General features: G+C 34.5%; 2 protein-coding genes across 2 annotated transcripts in view; one reads left to right on the top strand and one right to left on the bottom strand.

The window, feature by feature from the left end:
• The window catches only part of kifap3a (kinesin-associated protein 3a), a 124,772-nt gene extending 112,812 nt beyond the window's left edge, over positions 1 to 11,960 (top strand). The window contains exons 19-20 of the mRNA XM_039734496.1: positions 1,636 to 1,735; positions 10,917 to 11,960. Coding sequence (XP_039590430.1) covers positions 1,636 to 1,735; positions 10,917 to 11,025 — 209 coding nt within the window. The 3' untranslated portion in view covers positions 11,026 to 11,960. The remainder of the gene's footprint in view (positions 1 to 1,635; positions 1,736 to 10,916) is intronic.
• Positions 11,961 to 14,148: 2,188 nt separating this feature from the next.
• niban1a (niban apoptosis regulator 1a) overlaps positions 14,149 to 17,939 on the bottom strand; it is a 114,064-nt gene continuing 110,273 nt past the window's right edge. The window contains exon 14 of the mRNA XM_039734937.1: positions 14,149 to 16,413. Within this exon, the coding sequence (XP_039590871.1) occupies positions 15,251 to 16,413 (1,163 nt within the window). The 3' untranslated portion in view covers positions 14,149 to 15,250. The remainder of the gene's footprint in view (positions 16,414 to 17,939) is intronic.

Raw genomic sequence — 17,939 nt, 5'->3', positions numbered from 1 at the left:
ACAATTTTAATTTAATTTTATTCACGTTATGTAATTTTCAGAGGTGTTTTTTTTCTCTTAATTGAAATGTGTGTATTACAATGGATAAATATACAGTACTGTACTGTGCAAAAGTTTTAGGCAGGTGTGAAAAAATTTCCCCTTGGGATTAATAAAGTATCTATCTATCTATCTATCTATCTATCTATCTATCTATCTATCTATCTATCTATCTATCTATCTATCTATCTATCTATCTGTCTGTCTAAAAAATGCTGTTTCATGTTTCATGAAGACAGTTTCATGTCATGGCAAGACTGAGCACAGCAACAAGACACAAGGTAGTTATACTGCATCAGCAAGGTCTCTCCCAGACAAAGATTTCAAAGCAGACTGGGGGTTCAAGATGTGCTGTTCAAGCTCTTTTGAAGAAGCACAAAGAAACGGGCAACGTTGAGGATCGTAGACGCAGTGTTCAGCCAAGGAAACTTAGTGCAGCAGATTAAAGACGCATCAAGCTTATTACCCTTCGAAATCGGAAGATGTCCAGCAGTGCCATCATTCAGTGCTCAGAACTGGCAGAAACCAGTGGGACCCAGGTACACCCATCTACTGTCCGCAGAAGTCTGGCCAGAAGTGGTCTTCATGGAAGAGTTGCAGCCAAAAAGCCATACCTCCAATGTGGAAACAAGGCCAAGCGACTCAAGTATGCACAAAAACATAGGAACTGGGATGCAGAAAAATGGCAGCAGGTGATCTGGACTGATGAGTCAAAATTTGAAATATTTGGCTGTAGCAGAAGGCAGTTTGTTCGTTGAAGGTCTGGAGAGCGGTACAATAATGAGTGTCTGCAGGCAACAGTGAAGCATGGTAGAGGTTCCTTGAACGTTTGGGGCTGCATTTCTGCAAATGGAGTTGGAGATTTGGTCAGGATTAATGGTGTTCTCAATGCTGAGAAATACAGGCAGATACTTATCCATCGTGCAGTACCATCAGGGAGGCGTATGATTGGCCCCAAATTTATTCTGCAACAGGACAACGACCCCAAACATACAGCCAAAGTCATTAAGAACTATCTTCAGTGTAAAGAAGAACAAGAAGTCCTCGAAGTGATGGTATGGACCCAACAGAGCCTTGATCTCAACATCATCGAGTGTCTCTGGGATAGACAGAAGGATGTGAGGAAGCCTACATCCACAGATCATCTGTGGTTAGTTCTCCAAGATGTTTGGAACAACCTACCAGCCGAGTTCCTTCAATAACTGTGAGCAAGTGTACCTAGAAGAATTGATGCTGTTTTGAAGGCAAAGGGTGGTCACACCAAATATTGATTTGATTTAGATTTCTCTTTTGTTCATTCACTGCATTTTGTTGATTGATGAAAATAAATGATTAACACTTCCATTTTTGAAAGCATTCTTTGTGTACAGCATTTTTTCACACCTGCCTAAAACTTTTGCACAGTACTGTATGTAAAACAGAATCTAATTTAAACTGTTACCAGTCATTAGGTTCAAAAATGAGACTTTGAAAATGTGTATAAACTTCCTTTTTGGCACATATGACTTTTTTAAACTGAAATTCTTTTCAAAGTTTTAATTTGAAGTACTGTCTTTTGTTTTAGTTTGAAAAGTCTTTTTTATCTTTGTTTTAAAGATGGAATGATCCCATCTGATGGAGCCATTAGTCCAGCCTTTTTCAGTGAATTCCGCGTACAGAATGGAGATATTCTGGGGCAACATCCCTTTGTTGGAAGGTAATAGAAATTTTATTTATAAATGTTTATACTGAATTTTTTAATGTAAATTATAGTAAATATCCCAAAGATATTAAATTAATTTGCGGAATCAGAATTGGCTTCAAGTAAGTATTGGTGTGTAAGTGTGAGTGCCATGAGATGGAAAGGAACCCTGTCTGGGACCAGCTCTTGCCTTGTGTCCAGAACAGCAGACAGAGGCTCTACCCTCAGCCTCTCAATTAATATTCTTAAAATTAGCTGGCTTAAAAATACAAGACTGAATGCAGTTTAAAAAAAACACTTGTCAGCAGTGGTGGCAACTATTTATATTCTCTATATCATGGGCTGTATGGTTGCATATATCACATGTACAAACTGGCACAACTTTGACATATGTATGTATATATGTATGCATATAAGTCAACCCTGGGTTGCTCTAGTCCCATATAAAAATTAAAATAAAACAGCATAGTATTTGCAAATAACCTATGCATATCCTCCTGTATACTTAAAATCATCTCTAAATTACTTATTATCCATCCATCCATCCATCTGTTATCCAACCCACTATATCATAACTACAGTGTCACGGGGGTCTGCTGGAGCCAATCCAGGCAGGCAGGAAACAAACCCCGGGCAGGGCGCCAGCCCATCGCCGGGCAACTTATTCTACCTAGTGCAATTTAAATACCATGTAAATAGTTGCTATACAGTACTGTATTGTTGATAGAATAATGATAAAAAAGTATGTACATTTTCAGTACAAACACAACATGGGTATGCCTAACTACTTTGCACCTGTTAGCGGCAACATAACATTTTCTTTCTTTCAACACTTACAGATTGCTTTCAATTAATGACCTGAAAGCGAAATAAATAGAATAAAACACAAAATATTTAATACAAGTATGTACATATAGAATATATAATTATAAATGGAGAAAACCTACATTTCACTTGCTCACATACATACAGTGTTAACATTCCGATTGCAGCCGTTTTGGAAGACGCTCATTAATACTGTAAAGACCCAGTGTGAGAGATGGAGAAATGGGATTAGCCTCTTTATGCTGATTGCCAGTGAATGGCCTAAAGAGGACTGCTTCGCATCTTCAGGACTGTTTCTGTTATGTCGCTCAGATCTTCATCAGCACCACACGCTACCAGGTGCTTTGTCCCTTTGTAACCTCAGGCAAACTGGCTCCACCTCTCTACATGGGTAAGAGGCAACGTGAATGCCACACTCATCCCCCGGGGCTCACAGGGCTGCTTCATAGCCAGCTGATCCAGGTAGTCCCACCCTCTCAGCCACCAAATCTTAGACCCTGAGGTCACTACATACTAATGTCAGGATCCATTAAGGTCTGAGGATCTTCAAACTTGGAAGGTTGGGAAATCATAATAGGTGTAGATGCATCCCAGCTTGGCAAAGGCCCCAGCCGTACGCCTCAGTGCATGTAATATATATTACCATAATTCTTTTTCACTTGTTACATTTCCTTTTATGCTTATATATTTAACATCCTTATTTATATCCTCACAATTTCATTCTCAACACTTTTTCATCTTACTTTCTATGCAGACATTTATGCTCATGCTTTATTTGTCTTTATTTTTAAAAGCAGTGGCTAATTGAAATATTAATTTTAAATCATAATAAAGAGGTAGTGTATATTTAATGTTCTAATTGATTTTTGCCAAATTAACCATTTATAAAAAAAAGAATAATTTTTCTGATTATATAAATATATTTTACCAATTCTTAATGTATTGATTTGTTTACTTATGCTTTAAAAATCATGGTATAACAGTATGTTATTGCCTTTGTTAAAGTTTGTTGTGATGTAATATATAATATAATTATATATTAAGCTCAGGGTTTAAATGTTAACTTTACGAAAATAGATCCATAGGTGAAAACTTAACGTGAATGATAATAAAGTATACATTTCTATCACTCAAAAAAAATGATTTGTTGCAGGAGCTTAATTCAATTACATGTGAAATCTCCATGTAAAAAAATAGTTTCATTATATAGTAATTATTTACTATAACCAGAGTGGAAGGAATTAGGCAAATTTCACTTTTTTGAGTTATTCAGACTTATGTAGACTTGACAACTGTGAGTGTAAAACAGTTTTATTAAACCAAATTAATGAATGTTAATTAAATTAATGAATGTTTAAACATGTTGATTGCACATTTGTGTATTGTATGATAATTTCTAATCAATCAAATAAACACCAAAATATATACCCAAAACCTAATAATTTAAAAAATTGTTATTAACTTTTAATTAAACTGACAAGCCATTAACCACAGCCACATCATTATTAAATAACTACCAAATAGCCCGGTCACACCAAGATAATTAACATATTAAATCATCTTCTGTTGCCACAAAGAGAAAAGCCTGTTTGTGTGCTTTATGGTGTCCAATAGATCTGCCAGATTATCAAAAACTAAATTATTGTTAAGCGTTCAAAAGCTTGCTAAAACCCTGCAGTATGTTTATAAACTGGTGGTCGCTCAATGCAAATCAACTGAGCGTATGCTAATAAGGCATTTTTGTCACCAAAGATAAACCAAAACTGTTCAAACATTTTCACAGAATTCCCCAAAAAAATAGCTCCATGTGAAATCCTGTTTTTCCCACAACTGCTTTGGCAGCACTACATCCCAGCATGATTGGCAATGAAATTCATTTGGTTTTTATAAACATAACCAAAAAAACTTGTCACTTTTTTAAATCTTAAAAACATATTTATTTTGAGTAAAGTCAACCTAAGAGAATTGGGTAATGTCAATATGCCCTAAAATATCTTCTGTCAACGGTGCTCTTAATTAAAGTAATGAAATCTATTCATATTGATTTTTGTGAGAATTATACTTTTTAAAGTGACTCCCAAAAAATTGAGTCTGCTGTACTTGAAATGGGTATGTAAAGCCTTAAAACCTATTAATTTTGAGTAAAGTGTGTAACTTGTCATAAATTTAAGAAAACTGTGCAACTAAATTTGGACTAACTGTATTATCTGTTGGAATTTTATAAACTCTGTTGCTGTTGAATGTCTTCCTGTAATCTCTTTTGAGCATTTCATGTGTTGTTTGTTTGGTTTGATCAAGACTGTGGTACATATTGGTCTGTACTGAATCCCAGTCAAGAAAGTCTTTAAGCATTTATTGAATCAAAAAAATACAAAATTTACAAAGTTCACTTTCTCAGGGTCTTTACCTAAACTCAATAAGAGAGTCAGTCGCATTTCTTTTATAAGTGAGAAATACAGGGTGGTTCTTAATATGGAGAAAGCCAGACAAACTAAATAAGAAAGTACTTTCTTGCATCATTAAAGAAGATCAGGAGATGAGCATCAAATTTTCAAAATGGGATAATTTTATGTAGCACTAGCAAATCACAAATCCACTGCCCTGGGTTCAATTCGTTTGCCTAATGATTTTGTTTGTAAATATATTAAAATAATCAGAAAACATACAAGAGATTAAATAATTAAGAAATAAAGTTATTAATTCTATAATTAAATGCATAGCAAGAGGATACCATTACCACCCCATTAAACCAAGTGAGTTCTTCTGTGATTATAGCATCAGCTATGTTTGCATGCCTGTCTGCACTCTTGGGTATGTTGCTTTAATTTTCTCATATAAGCTAGTTAGCCATCTAGTTATTTTTTCAGCAAAATTCTTCAACTTAATCATAAAACCAGTAAATACTACCAATTAAAATGTTCACAAAAATGAGCAAAAAGTACAGTGAAGATAAAAGCAGTGTTAACATAAAAATACATTCTGAAATACAAATTTAAATAATGTAGTAAATTATTGTAAACATATTTTTTAAAATATGTGATTAAAGTAGGTTTGAGAATGCTAGTATGTATTTATTTACTTTAATGTGAATTGATGTTATTGCTGTTTAAATTGACATTTTTAAAACATTTATTTTTTGTGCAGTAAATTTGCCAGGATAATATACTCTTCTTTAGTTTCATAATGAAGAAGATAACAGTCAGCAGATTAACCACTGTCTTAATTTTTCCAGGCCATACCATGATTACCCCTTTCTTGTTTTGTTTTCAAAATTTTAATGCCATTATATAATTATTTGATTCCACCACAGGCCGAAGTCAAATATTAATTGCCAAACATTATTTTTGGAATATTGCATTAATCGTCAACTTTAATACATCATTTATTTTTGTTGACGTATGCATTTTTTTCTGGTAAAACATATATTAATATAATACTATAATGCATCAGTGTAAAATAAGATTGTTAGGATATGCCTGTATTAAAATGTATAATCCTTAAGGCAGTGTGATTCAAACTGCTTAACTTGGCTTACATGGTATTCAGTGAAAAGAAAGGAAAATTTATAATCTTATCATGCTTGATTCCAAAGTCAAAAACCTGAAGAAATTTCCATCTATTTTCTGAAGGAGTTTATTTTTATTTTGAGGTTGCAGAGAGCAAACACATATTATGGAAACAGCATTCAGCCTTGGATGAGACAGCAGTTCAATACAGGGTACATTCACACAAAGATTCACAGTTGCTCACTCAGCAACATGTGTTCAGAACTATAGAAGGAAACCTATATGAGAAAAAAAAATGCACTGCCCACTTTAAATGCACTTAATTGAAACTGCAGCCAGAGGCAGCACTAACCAAAGCTTCATCAAATGAATTACAGTATATAGCAGCTGAATTCAAAATAAAGAGTTGAAGAGTAAAAATTGATTGATTACATAATGAATTTAATGTTTCTATTGATTTCTAACCCTGTGCTTGACTATATGCTTCCAGTAAACTGTTAATTTGAGCATCTCCATAAACTTAGATTATTTGCTGGAAAATTATTTTTTATTTGATTCTGCTAAAATGAAAAGGGAGCTTTGTAAGTTCTGGTGTTTCATATTTTTTCTAAACTCCAGTGTGAAATTGTAACAGTGATTATTTTGTTGACATTAAAATATTATGTACATAATGCCAAACAAAATATTTAATAAAAAATGGAAAAGGCTGTGTAATCAGTTTTACCAAAATAGCTGTTGATTTAGCGCTGTAAAAATGGACTGTGTAACTAGAGAAGTGACAGGACATGGAGATCAAAGGTGGAATCAATAGAAGAAGAAAATACACCAATCTTTTCCTGGTCGGAAACTCTCTTTAGTAAACTTAAACAAAACTTAGTGATTTTGGTGCACTGTAATTTTCCTTATTTTTTCCCTTATTAATTCAATGTTAATGTGGTAAAAATGTCTTTTATTAATATTTGCATTATTTTAGGCTTATAACTGGTAGCATTGCTTAATATTTCCTCTTATTCCATTTATTATTTCTGTATATTTAATTTTCTGTACATTTGGTGAGTTAATTTCAAAATTCATAACTTGCATTTTCCACTGAAATGGTCAGAATTATTTTCTCTTTGATATTTGTAATTATTTTTCCCCTTCATTCACTATGATCATCTTCAACCAAGCACACTTTAACATCTGTTACTCAGTTCTTAGAGAGGCAGTTAGAAAGTTCAGCTGTCATATTTGAGAGGTCATAGATCATGTAAGCAGCCCATGTAATCCAGAGGGCTTTAAGCATAAGAGTATTTAGTTTTACATTAAATATGTTTTGACAGTACTGGCATGACAATAGGAAAAAAAGAAGTGTTTGGGGCCTAGATAAGAGTATTGGGGAAAGGTGGCTATAAAGGACGGCTGGAAATGATTTCAGTTTAAAATAACAAATGATTAAATAACCATGTAGGGGTAAAGCTAGTAGATCATAGTTACAAAAAATAATAGATAAATTAGGATCTTTTGCAAAGCCAAGAAACCATTTTTTTCATCTAGCTTGATTGATGACTTGGTTTGATAGTTACTGTAACAATGTCTTTGTTGTATGCTCTGAGGTTTCTTTTTAATATATATTACAGCAAGAATGAAATCTATAAATGTTAGCCTTGCATGTCTGTTTATCAATAATGTTAGTGATTCATATTTGCTCGGTGTTTCAAGAAACTCAAAATATTCAGTTGGGACTTTTTTTTGCAAGGCCATCTGGATATTTTATATAAGCTGCATTTAGTGTTTATGGAGACATTTCTAATTTTTATATTACACATTATGAATTTTTTTTTTCAAGTGAATTCTGCAAACCCTTATTGTTTATACACGTATATGTATATTGTCATAATGTTGAAGCACTTAATAACGATAAGATAGTGGATGAATATCCAAAAACAGACAAAACATTCTTTTGTAACAGATGGAAATATTCTAATTGCAAAGCCTATCACACTGTTTATCTAAGCAAAGTTAAATTCAAAAATGCAACCTTCAAAAGTAGGTGTCTGTTGCCACCTAGTGGTTAACACAAGAATCAGCTGAAAACTCTGCACTAGGTAGGATTCTGACTAAAGGCTCAAATCTAAGGTAAACAGGCCAGAGTGGCGAGCAGATCTTATTTAGTAAGGGTTGCTAATGCCAATTGTGGGTAAATAACACAAAGCAAATCCAAATTCTTGAGCAGCTCGCTCTTAACCTCTTTGGCTAAGAAATGTTTACTACTTGAAAAACAATAAAAAAATGTTTACATGGTTTCTGTTACATATAACAACATCAACATATCAATGTAAATACATTAGAAAGGGTACTGCCCATTGCGGTACTGATGCAAATTTAATGTCCTTTGTGTGATAATTTTGACAGTCAAAAATGCACAGCACGATGGCAAAATGCATAGATATAATCATGATTTGTTGTAGCATGATGTTGCAACAGGCACAGCAGAAGTGTGTTTCTTTGCACATTTTTCTTCTATTTTTTCTATTGCTTGCACATGATTGTGTAGAATGTCAGTGCCTCTTGTTTTATTGCAGGCTACCACAGCGCAAAGCTGTGAATAGATGGATAGATAGATAGACAGACAGTGCTTTGGGATATAATATCTTGCATATCCTCATATTCAATCGCAATAATTTAGCCTTTTTGGCATACAGCTACTGTTGCATCATGCTGAGGCCTCACATGTCAAATACACCAGACATATCTTGATGGTCATGCCTCACTTTCACTATCCTTGTCTACCTCTGATGACCAATTCACATCGTCTTCACTATCGCTCAGTTCACACAGTGCTTCAGTTATAGAAGGTTATAAAGCTGCCGTTACAATTTTTTTGTTTTTGTGTTTTTAGTGTTGAGTTAACTTAGAGTGACAAAACACATAGAAATATTATCAATATTTTGCAGCATGGTGTTATTTCATCCACATGATAGCAGCAGTATACTGTCCCAAACATTATTTGAGCTTAAAAATGTACAGCAGATCATTACTGTCCGCCTGAGTATGAAACATGGTTTAGCTGTAATTAATAGAATTCCAAGCCTGAGTCATGCTTAAGGTTAACTCCCGGGTGATTAAAGGAACATACTTTGTTATAATGTGTAATCATTTTAACACTTTCTATATCAATATCACTATGAATGTGTCTATACCACATTAAAAATTTAAACACACATACACAGAGTTAAGTCTTTATCTGTACACTAATACAGATTCCCAGTTCATTAAGAATTAGAATGCAAGATTCACCAGACTCTATGAAACTTTCTTACAAATCAATATAACCAGCTCAACTGGACTGATTCTTTTCAGTATTTTAATGTTTATTCTTTGTTGTATGTATATTTGTGTGCACTTGTACATTTATCGTCAAATTTAATTTTTTTAGTTAAAATTTCTAAATGAATGCTTCACCCTTCATCTGAACCGTTTTATTTATTGGGAAATCTCATAGCTATATATTTTTTTTATAAATATACAATATAAGATGAACTGTACAAGAGTTGATTAAATGTTTTCTGCCTGAACCTGAAAGGGATATTCTACAATCCTGAGTCTGCATGTAGCCAGAAAATAGCTACTATATACTTGTTGATTACAAGTTTCTAGCATTTGTACTGTAGTTTATTTTGTGATTTTTTTTTTTTTTTTTGACACCCAATAAAGTATTGTGCTATCACAGATTTTTCCACTAGAGAACAATGCACATTGGTTGAGTCATTCTAACCTAGCCAATGTATACCAGGTCCCTTTCATATGCAACAGAAAAAAAGGTTGGCTGCAGTACTCCTTCCAGGTAGAACATCTCTTGAATATAACTCAAGATCAGGCCAGTCTTCAACACTGATGACAGAACATGTTACCACCATGAAGCAAATCATAATGGAGAATCAAAGCTTGTTGGTTTGTTAGACAGAAGATACTGTAGAGGTTTTTGGAGGTCTGTGCATATAGGGAGCCCAAAATGATGACTCCTGAAATAAAGACCATTGTATGTGGTGATACTATAGAGAATCACAGCCTGACCAACTTGGAACAGTAGTGTATGTGTGTGAGTGGGCCCTGCAATGGACTGGTGTCCTGTCCAGGCCTGATTCCTCCCTTTTGCTGATGCTGTCAGGATAGACTCTGGCCCTGACCTAGTTTAATAAGTATGTTAGAGAATGCTGTGTTGTAATGCTTGAATACTAGTTAAGCCTATGTCAGCAAATATAAGGCTGTCAAAATATGACCTTTCCTAATAAAGTGAAGTCAAGAATAAATTATTGATTTTTTTTAATCAGTCTGATAATGTTATAAAGCCATTTGTATGATTCTGGGGCTCCAGTAAATACACTGAAGGCAATATTGTCCAGGTTTAAAAACAGGTATTTCCTGGAATGACTGCCATTCCAAAATCAGTCCAACAGCAAGGTGTACATTTTCTGTTAAGTCCCACATTATCCTTGACCATCATCTAAAGATTTTATTAGCTTCTAACCACACCTAAGGTCACTGTTCATGACTCTGGTATCAAAAGAGACTTGGCAAAAATAGAATCCATTCATTACTTGTAAGGCAAAAGTCACTATTTAGTATTAAGAGCCACGTATTTCCCAAATGTACCTAGGTTGTTCTCAAAAGCTCTTTGGTAACATTTGAGAAAATAAGTAAAAATTAGTTTTTTTGTCCTGTTTTGTGACATGTTAACACTTTGTTCTATAATAAATACAATCTCATACCAGTAGTTAAGCATGGCGGTTGTATTGTCATAGTTTGAGATGTCTTACTGTCTTAGGCCCTGATTGACTTGCCATGCAATTCAGTGCTTTCATTCTTTTTCTCTTTTTTTTCAGCATTGCAATGGATGGCTTTGGGCAGCCAGCTGGAGTTCCTCAACGCCCTACTACAGCATATGGCTACAGACCAGATGAACCTTTTTACTATGGATTTGGTGATAGATAATCACATGGCTTACAACTTTTGGCAACATTTACAATAAAATTTGACCCATCACAACCTGGACCTTAAATCATATGTCAAACATTTTGTTACCTTTCTGTGTGAGGTTATAATATGTGATTTTTTTTAAATATTTATACACAGTCATTTAATAATTAGGAGAATTTTAAATTATTTTATTTATTATGTCTTTCTTTTGAATGGAATGGAAGTGCTCAGAATATTTAGATTGTTTTTGTTGCCAGACTGCATGACAATGCAGCATATCCAGCTAAGTAGTTCACACCATACAAAATAATGCTTATCATGTCAGGGTAGACTTGGCTCCAAATGCAAATACACTTAGGGACTTGTTTTATTCATGGAATAACCGCATCTACGAACATGAGACAGTATTGCATGTTTTACCCAGCATGTAGGTTATTACACTGTACTGTACTTGTATAAGTCTTTTTTTCATCTTATTAATATTCTAGATGACATTTATGGATATTGGACTGTGGTCTGTTCATTTTAGAAATAAATTACAAGAGGTTTCTATATGTAGTTTGATCACAGAGCATCCATATGAAATTTTAATAATGTTTCATTTGACAGCTGCATTTAGAATTACTGTTAAACAATAGCAGCTATGTCTTCTGCACATTTTGTTAATTTTACTTTCCTGTATATCAAGTTCATCTTAAGTCAGCCTGTGATGAAAAATACACATAAAAGCTAACCATGTCCACTTTTTTTGTTACAGGCTCCTTATGTCTATATTTTTTTAAAGTTTACAGATGAATGTTGACTGAAAATTCTGCAATGAGGTTCTTTTGATGTGAACAACTTACTGTATGTACACTTGAATTTATCAAAATGAATGTTGTTGTTAAGCACTGTACTTCTCTGTGGATCATTTTTGCAACTTAACCAAATAAACACACTTCCTTAATTTATTCTTCCATTTCTAACCTCTTTTATATATCTCTTCAAGAAAGGTAGGTACAATGACAAAGCCTTCTTACCGAGGTAAGAAGTTGAGAAACCAAATCTTTAAAATAGACTGAGGTTAATTAAAATCTTTGAAAGGGAGAGGTTGTGAACTTGCCATTATTTTGTTATATAAATTGGAAAATTGAAACTCCACTTTGATTTACTATCGATGTTTATTTTAGGTTAATTAGCTTTGAAAATACAATTAATTTATAGTCACAATACAAAAGATTTGTTGAAGTAACGAGATAATTATGAAATGCATCCCTATTACAAAATGAAAGGACTTGTCTTAGAATAATAATGTTTGTCTTAATTTTCACAAACAACATTGAACATTTCAAAGCTACTTAGTGTTGGATTTCTGGAATCAAAATATTTATTGAGATTTGCAAATAAAGTGTTAATCAGTTATACTGTGAAATACATATTCAAATAAATAATTGTCTAGTAATTCCAGAAAATACTTTGTTAATCTAATTAACCTCAGTACAAAAGCATACTATTTACTTGATATCAATATTCATAATATATGGTATATAAGTTATTTCTTATGCAAAAATATAAACATTAATTATTTATTGTACAGGGTTTACAAATTTTGTTTCTTATGACCCAATCTCACAAAGACATCCTGTTCATAATTCTCATAAGCTTAAGTGTCGTGCTGAAAAAGATGTAATATAATTAACATATTGTTATAGATGGATTATTACAGGTTTTTAAAGAGACTGCAACTTTTGGTCTATAATGTGATAACTGTAAGATATGAAAATAAGCCTTTGATATTTGTCAATTTGTTATTACGGCCTATAAGAATATTCTAAGATAGGATGGGTTTTTCACTGTTATATTAGGGGATTTCCATTTTGCACACTACTTGCAGCTATTCTGACTCAATATATTGCCAGGGAAGTTTTCTAAAGCAGTAGCTTTTAAATAGTTGTATGTATTTTGTAACTTAAAAAGGTACAGTATATATTATACAATCAAAAATAATAAAATAAGAATCCAGCTTGATAATGATTATTAAAACAATGGACCTGCATTTGTAGATATAAAGCATTAATTTATATTTTCAGAATTCTTGTGTTTTACTAAGCTAACTTTTACCTTTCCAGACTTTCTTTTATCTAAAGAAATAAATAAGGCAGATGTCTCTTTCCAAGCTACTGACTGTAGCTTCAGAGATTTACAGACATATAAAGTAGTAGGGTGAAGTAGTTAGGAGCAAGGCATGCGGACCGTCTGGTAAAGTAGCTAAATGTTATTTTAAATATCTATACAGTACAAAGACTAAGTGTATTAGTACAGGAATGGACTGACAACTTTAAAAGACTGATATTTTCATCTCTTCCTCTGATGAATGTGGTCTAAATTAGCATTTCCCAACCTCGGTCCTGGGGGCACACTGTGGCCGCAGGTCTTTGTTCCAACCAGCTGCCGTTTTTAATTGAACTCCTGGACTAATGAAGTGAAGTGCTATTTCCCAAGTTCTGTGTTTTGGGAACAATATAGAAATTAGAAAACTAAGTTTGGTTAAAAAAAAAAGTGTGTATGTATATATATATATATATATATATATATATATATATATATATATATATATATATATATATATATATATATATAATCAAGCAGTTATATGGGTAAATGTATTTTTTTCTTTTTAACAATATTTTCATCTTAATTTTCATCTACTTTTCTAGGTGTTCTAATTGTTTAATTAATCCATTATTTACTAATTAGTGGGTCTGATGCTAAAGTAGTTGCAGCCTTTGATGATTCAGTGTTGTTTCCCTGCGAGTCTGCTTTGCTCATTTTTAATTGTCATTAATAAGATACAACGAAGGGGGAAAACTGCACAGAGAAAGGGCAAAATATAATGAAATCAACAAAAGAAAGTTAAGCATTTAAATCTATGGCAAAAGCAGAAATATTTCAAACTGTCTTATAAATGTGAAAATCATGCTGTTGTGCTTTGTGCTTTCTGAATGTAGAATAAAAGAAAAATAATACCAGCTAATTAAATGAGCTCAATGTTATCAGGTGTTGTCACTGATTAGGAAACTGGTTGGAATAAAAACCTGCAGCCACAGTGGGTCCCCACGACTGAGGTTGGGGAAACACTGGTCTAAATTAGTAATAGAATATTCTTAATAACATTGTTGTTCAAAACATGATTCAGATCTCAATATCTGTTTGCTCTCTCACTCACTTCAACATTCAAGAACGGTAAGTGGCATGTTTTTCCAACTGAAGAATGTAAAATTTCTCTTCAAATCTCTCTTCGATTTTTCAGACTAGGCTTCTGATTTTCACTGCATTCAGTCTCTTATGCAGGACTAAGAACTTGTATTCAGCTGTATTTCTTTCCTGGTTGCATTAAATGTTCATTTTTATTTTCATAAAAAAGTGTACTTTGTATGTAGTCATATCTAAAACGACTGGATTCAATGTTGGTACAAAAGAGTTTGGATGAAGAGACAACACCAGTAGAATTGCACATTTTCTTTGGCTTGTTCCATGGGAATGTTCTTGGAGCACAGCTGCTCTATACATTTCCATAACTGGCAATCCAGTTTCATCAACAATTATGTAATGGTTATTTTCTAAATAGATGTGAAAGAATTTCAGTTATAAAAGACTTGTCAAAAAATAATTTATAGGCACATTGAAATACCAACAAATGCATCTCATCTCAGTCTAGGAAAACTAAATTAATATGTCCATATTTTTTCAAACCCTACTTTTTTACTTGCAGGTAAGCCCCCCTTGGATACAATACCACACACAAACACAGACACACACACACACACACACACTTACTTTCATGCTGGACCAATATAAGGTCACCATGAATCCCAATAGCATGTCTCTGTGATGAGGGGAAAACCCACATAAACAGGAGCAAACTCTTGACAGATAATAAGTGGAATAAGAATTGGAATTATTTTGCTGGAGCATTGGAGAAACAGTACTAAACACCTTGCCACCTGTGCTGCTTTGATTTCTTTTGATGGTTTACTGTTAATACTTTTATCAGCCATGATTTGTTTAAAAAGAAAGTAACCTAAAAGACAAAACATGTTTTCATGGTGTCTTTCTTTTTTAGACTCTTAAGTGTGTCCAGCTATATAACAGCATAAAAATAGGTGCTCTGTCATGTAAAATACCAATTTAGGTTTTTCAGTAACAATGGATTAATAGGCTAACACGTTCATTGAAATTTGAATTTCAGCCCTTATTGTATTTACTGAATTAAATCCTTTGCTTTCTCCTCTAGTGACTCATTGTTTGCAGCTTTTTCCTCCACCAAGGCTTGGCTCTCATCTCCTATGATGATCTCCTTTCCAGTGTCTTCTACCGTTAATGGCTCTTCTTTTTCCTCTGTATTGACTAGTGTTATCATTGATATAAGTTCTCGAATTTCGTTGACACTATCTGGAGCTTCTTGCTGGCTTTGGAGCGTATCCTCATGTATAGCACCTCCGTTTTCATTATCGTGTATGTTATCAGTGCTTTTCTCCAAGTTCAGTGTCTCACTGTGACTTGAAACAGAATCTTTGCTTGTCACTTCATTCTGATCAGCCGCGATGATTGAAATTTCTTGCTGCAGGTTTACTATGGTGGCATCGCTTTCTACCATAATATCAATGTTTGTTGTTACATTTGGATTATTCTCGATGATAGGGGCTTCTGGCGTCTCGTTTATAGTGAGGGTCACACTCTCCGGCAGTAACTCTGTGTTTGTCAATGCATTTGGTTCACACTCACTGATGGAAACTTCTGCATACTGCTTTACAGTATGAACCATGCTCTCTGGCACAGATACTATGTTTGTTGCTGAATTTGAATCATCCTTGATATTGGAAGGTTCTGCTGGTTGTTTTATAGTGCAGGTCATATCCTCTATCATAGAATCAATGCTACTTGTATTTAGGTCATTCTCGATGATGGAGAGGTCTGGCTGTTTGGTTGTAGTGAGAGCTGAACTCTCCAGCACAGGTTCTCCATTGTTTGTTGCATTTGGATCTTTCTCAGTGTTGGAAAGTAGTGGCTGCTGGGGAATGTCAGAGTGTGCATTCTCCTGTACAGGCTCTCTGTTTGCTGCTGCATTTGGATCATGCTCAATGATGGCAGGTCTCGGCATCTGGTCTGTAGTGGAGGCAAAGCTCTCTAGCACATCGGAAGCAGGTGGATCTACACTAGCAATCTGTTCTTGTTTTTTCAGAATGCCCTCATTCTGCTTCGCAGGAGTGAGATTTTCAGGAAGATTCATAGGTTTACCAAGACCTGTAGGAAGTGATCCTGGTGGTGTTCGCTTATCTGCCAGACTGAACTGACTTGCACATGAGAAGTCAGCATTATCTTCAAAGAGGTTGTGTTTCTTTAGGCTTGCTGCTTCTTGTACCACTGTAGAGGAGAGAAAACAATGCATCTTATATAGTGTACTTTATGGACAGGCTAGCAAAACTAATTTTAGGAACACTACAAGCATGTGAAAAAAGTAATTACAATCACTGAAGTATTGTTTTTAACATATGTGGACATATCAGGATTAGAACTTTATATAAACAGTGTCAATAGATAAAAGGTAATATACATTGGACTACAAAATGTAAATATGGTATGTTTGTTATAATAAGCATAACAATTTGCACGTGGAAAAAGTAGGTACACATCCACTGTACATTTATCAGTACCTCAGGTACCTAATATTAGGACAATTAGGCTAATTGGACATCATTAGAGAGGATCCTGTCTGAATCTTATTTAAAGCTCAGACACTTAGTTTGGTTTGCTTAGTTGTGGAAGCATGTGTTGTCATCCTGCCTACAGTAGATCAAAAGAGTTATGAAGCCTTCAGAGAGGAGATTATAGATAACAGTAAATCTGTGACAGGATTTTAAAAACATCTCCATTCATCTGTTTTCATAATCTGTTTATCCAGGGTAGGGTTGTGGGGCAGTTGGAGTCTACCACAACAAACACAAAGCAGGAACAGCTCCCGGACAGGTCAAACACACACACACAATGGCCGATTTAACCATTCAGCTAACCTGCATGTCTTTGAACAGTGAGTGGAATCCTGAGCAGATACAGGCATCTCCAAAGAATTGGTAAACAACCATCCCACTGTCCAGATGGTCATCTACATGTGGAGAAGATTTCAAACTACTACTAACCTGTCCAGGTCAGGCCCCTCCAGCAAATTCACCCCAAGAGCTGAACATAAGATGCCGCAAGAAATTTTTAAGAACCCAGAATTTGATCACAGGACCTACATGTAGTGCCTGCTAATGTTGACGTTGAAGTATATGAGTCTGTTATTGGAAAGACGCTGCACAAATTAGATCTGCATGTGTGTCAACAGGAAGTCTTTGCTGTCAAGAAAGAGCATCAGGGCATGAACACCTAGGCAAAAACCAGTACCTCTGGAACCATGGGCTCTGGGCAGATATGGCAAAAAGAGTTATTTGGCTACAGTACCAGAAAACCTGTCATGTCATTTTTCTAAGCTAAGTAAAAAGACAGCTTTTGACCAGAAGAACCCGAGACCAACTGTAAAGCATGGTGGTGGAAATGTCATGGCGTGTAACTGCTTTGCTGCATCAGGGTCAAGGCAGCTTGCTGTTATAGTATCACGGGTGCTTGAGTATACAGTAATGTGAGACCTTCTGTTAGAAACTCAACTGGAAGCGGACCTTGCAACATGAAAATGACCCTAAATATAGCAGTGAATCCACCTTGGAATGGCTGAAAAGAAAGAAATGGGAGGATTCTGGAATGGCCAAGTCAAAGCCCAGATCTGAATCCCATTATGATGTTGAGTTGGGGTTTTAAATGGGCTGTGCACACAAGACACCCCTCAAATATCATACAACTTAAAATAATTCTGCATGGAGGAGTGGGAAAACCTTCCCCCAGTCGAGACTGGA

This window comes from Polypterus senegalus, chromosome 14 (genome assembly GCF_016835505.1).
Source record: "Polypterus senegalus isolate Bchr_013 chromosome 14, ASM1683550v1, whole genome shotgun sequence".
Classification (NCBI taxonomy): Eukaryota; Metazoa; Chordata; class Cladistia; order Polypteriformes; family Polypteridae; genus Polypterus; species Polypterus senegalus.
Note: the sequence above shows the minus strand (reverse complement) of the source record. Positions and strands in the feature narration are given on the sequence as shown.